Source organism: Terrapene carolina, unplaced genomic scaffold (assembly GCF_002925995.2).
Source record: "Terrapene carolina triunguis isolate 2854851 unplaced genomic scaffold, T_m_triunguis-2.0 Scaffold633, whole genome shotgun sequence".
Lineage (NCBI taxonomy): Eukaryota > Metazoa > Chordata > Testudines > Emydidae > Terrapene > Terrapene triunguis.
The window spans coordinates 3709905-3712795 of record NW_020664984.1 but is presented as its reverse complement, the minus strand read 5'-3'; the positions used below and the strand labels follow the sequence as shown (position 1 = coordinate 3712795).

General features: G+C 56.2%; 1 protein-coding gene across 1 annotated transcript in view; it reads right to left on the bottom strand.

Annotated features, from left to right (window-relative positions):
* The window catches only part of HSPA12B (heat shock protein family A (Hsp70) member 12B), a 57414-nt gene that overhangs the window by 24882 nt on the left and 29641 nt on the right, over positions 1–2891 (bottom strand). Inside the window, exon 8 of the mRNA XM_026659538.2 lies at positions 1307–1478. Coding sequence (XP_026515323.1) covers positions 1307–1478 — 172 coding nt within the window. The remainder of the gene's footprint in view (positions 1–1306; positions 1479–2891) is intronic.

The following is a 2891-nucleotide window of genomic DNA, read 5'->3' as shown; positions in this document are numbered from 1 at the left end:
GCCCTGTTTGAGCAATTTGTCCTGAGTTGGCACTCTCAGTTGGGTTCTGCCAGAACCGCATTGTCACATAGAGGCAATATGATATTTTCTGTTTTATTATCTAGGATCCCTTTCTTAACGATTCCCAGCATTCTTTTCGCTTTTTTGACGCCGCTGCACATTGAGTGGATGTTTTCAGAGAACTATCCACAATGACCCCAAGATCTCTTTCTTGAGTGGTAACAGCTAATTTAGAATCCATCATTTTATAGGTATAGTTGGGATTATGTTTTCCAAGGTGCATTACTTTGCATTTATCAACACTGAATCCCATCTGCCATTTTGTTGCCCAGTCACCCAGTTTTGTGAGATCCTTTTGTAGCTCTTCGCAGTCTGCCTGGGACGTAACTATCTTGAGTTGTTTTGTATCATCTGCAAATTTTGCCGCCTCACTGTTTTTTTCCAGATCATTCATGATGTATCTGGCATTGTACAAGCCACAAAATGAGACAGTGGAAAGAGCTGGCAGTCTGACCGATGGGCACAGAGAAGAGGAGTGCCTTGGGAAAGCCCAGGGTGGAGGGAACTCAGATCTCCCCTGGTGGTAGAAGTATCTTTAGCAAGGATTTGAATGGGGAAAGGGGTTTGTGTTGGCAATCTGCAACTGGTCCTAGCGTAGAAGAAGCAGGGAGCCGGGACTGAGAGAAGAGATGAACAGACCGGCACAGCTGGCGATGCTGATGGGGCTATATTAAGTGGAGAGATGCAGGCTGGGAAAGCCTAGGGGTGTTTTCTGCCCGAGTCCCAAACCAGCCCCTGCCAAGCAGCCCCCAGCAGGCTGGCCTGGGACAAGCTCAGTTCTAGCCCTGCTGCAATAGTGCAGAGGAAACAGCCCAGGAGGTGGCAGCGGCTCTGACATCTCCCCAAAGCCCCCTGGAATACCTGCTCTTTTACTAGCTGGGGTTTGTTCCATCAATACACCCAAATGAAAGGCACATGTGGGAATGTCAACCGCTGAGATCCCTGCTGTTCCAGTCCTGGGACCCCTCCACTGCTCTGCTAGCACATCGCAGCCCAGAGCTGCAGGCGCACCGGCTGTTCCCCACCCTCCATCACCCTCCGCCGGGGCCGGAGCACCCTGCTAGTCTCCCCCGGCCCGGGGGACTTTCTTGAGCAGAGATGGCCAGTTGTGCTGAATTGTACAACACAGACTCAGTCTGTAGGGGTCGGGCTGGGGCCAGCGAGCTCATTCCGCTCGTGGCCCACCCCACGGCACAGCTGTCCCCGGATCCCCAGACGAGGTGTCCACACTACAGCAGTCGCTTACCCTGCCTGAAGCTGGAGTCAATGGAGAGCTCTGGTGCGAGGCCATTGGCTAGAGGTTTGCAGCTCAGGTCAATCAGCTGATTGAGGCGGAGCTTCCTGCAATAGATGGAAGCTGCTTCCGGCTCCAGTGCGATCAACAGCTGCTCCGGGTTCGCGGGGGAAACCAAGCCGGCCTGTGGAGCAGGGGAAGGCAAGGGACAGAGTCGGCACAAGGCGGTTACAGGGATAGGCGAAGGGAAAGCGGCTGCATACGGAGGTCACGCTGCCGGCTCCGTGTGATGGCAGAGACGATCGGCGTGGTTATCTGACCCACGGGGGTTCCATGTGGGTGCATGCTCCCCGCAGGGTCCTGCCTTGTGGCATCAGCGTGGTGAACCACTGAGCTGATCTGAAGGCTTCTGGACTCAGGTTATGAATCAAAGAACCCTCCTTCTTTCCTAGGGGTTCCCCTGCTTTTCCTGCCCCTTTCCCTCCCTGCCCCTGTGGGCCCCAAGGCAGCTAATGTCTCCCATCTCACTGTGGGTTTCATAGCCTATCACTGACCTGCGGAACTCACTGCTGCAGGACAGGCTTGAGGACAAAGCAAATTAAGTTGGTACATTTTCTAAACACAAGGGTTAGCCGTTGACAGGAATAAGATCTACATCTAGAATGGTGCTATTCAGAATACAACAAACCAAGCCTACCAGTCTTCATGCATGCAGCTGCAGCCAGGCGTTAACGTCCCCACAGGACAGTATTATGTAGCTCACTGTTTCAGTGTGTGTGTTAATGTTCCCCCCTAGTAGCTGGTCTGCCAAAGAGGATAAGAGCCCACTGCTGCTGCCAGCTAATGGAGTTACCCCTTTACCTCAAACAGTAGAGGCCCAGCTGTAAAGAACATGGAAATCACCAGACTAGACCAGCCCAGGATCCATCTATCCCAGTCCCCTGTCTCTCATGGGCAGCACTAGCTGCTTCAGAGGAAGGAGCAAGAGCCCCACAGCAGGCAGATGTGGGGGAATCTGCCCCCAGGAGGGTCTCATTCGAACTCCTAATGCCTAGACACAGGCTTGAGCCCTGAAGCCGGAGGCTTTACACCCCTCTAGCTCTATCTAGCCCTTCGGTGCTGCAGGTCCCAGGCTGGCCCGTGGTGCAGGGGCTACAACGCTCCTTGCACTGTGGGGTTTTGCACCGTCTTTTGCAGCCCCGGCCACTGGCTGCTGGAGGAGACAGGAGTCTGGGCTACAGGAGCGGCTGGGGGGGTTGCCACGCGACGGGCCCTGTGGACAGGCTGCTGGGGGTGGGGGAGCCTATGACCAGCTGCTGGGGAGTGCTGCGAGCCAGGCCCCCTGGATGAGCTGCTAGAGGGTTGCTGTTGGGTTGGCCCCATGACCAGCCACTGGGGAAGTGCCGTGGGGCAGACCCTGGGGATGGGCTGCTGGGGGAGTGCTGTGGGGCAGGCCCTGGGGATGCGGTGCTAGGGGGGTGCTGTGGGGATGACCCCATGACGAGCGGCGGGGGGAGAGCCATGGGGCAGGCCCCGGGGATGCACTGCCAGGGGGGTGCTGTGGGCCAGGTCCCATGACGAGCGGCGGGGGGAGAGC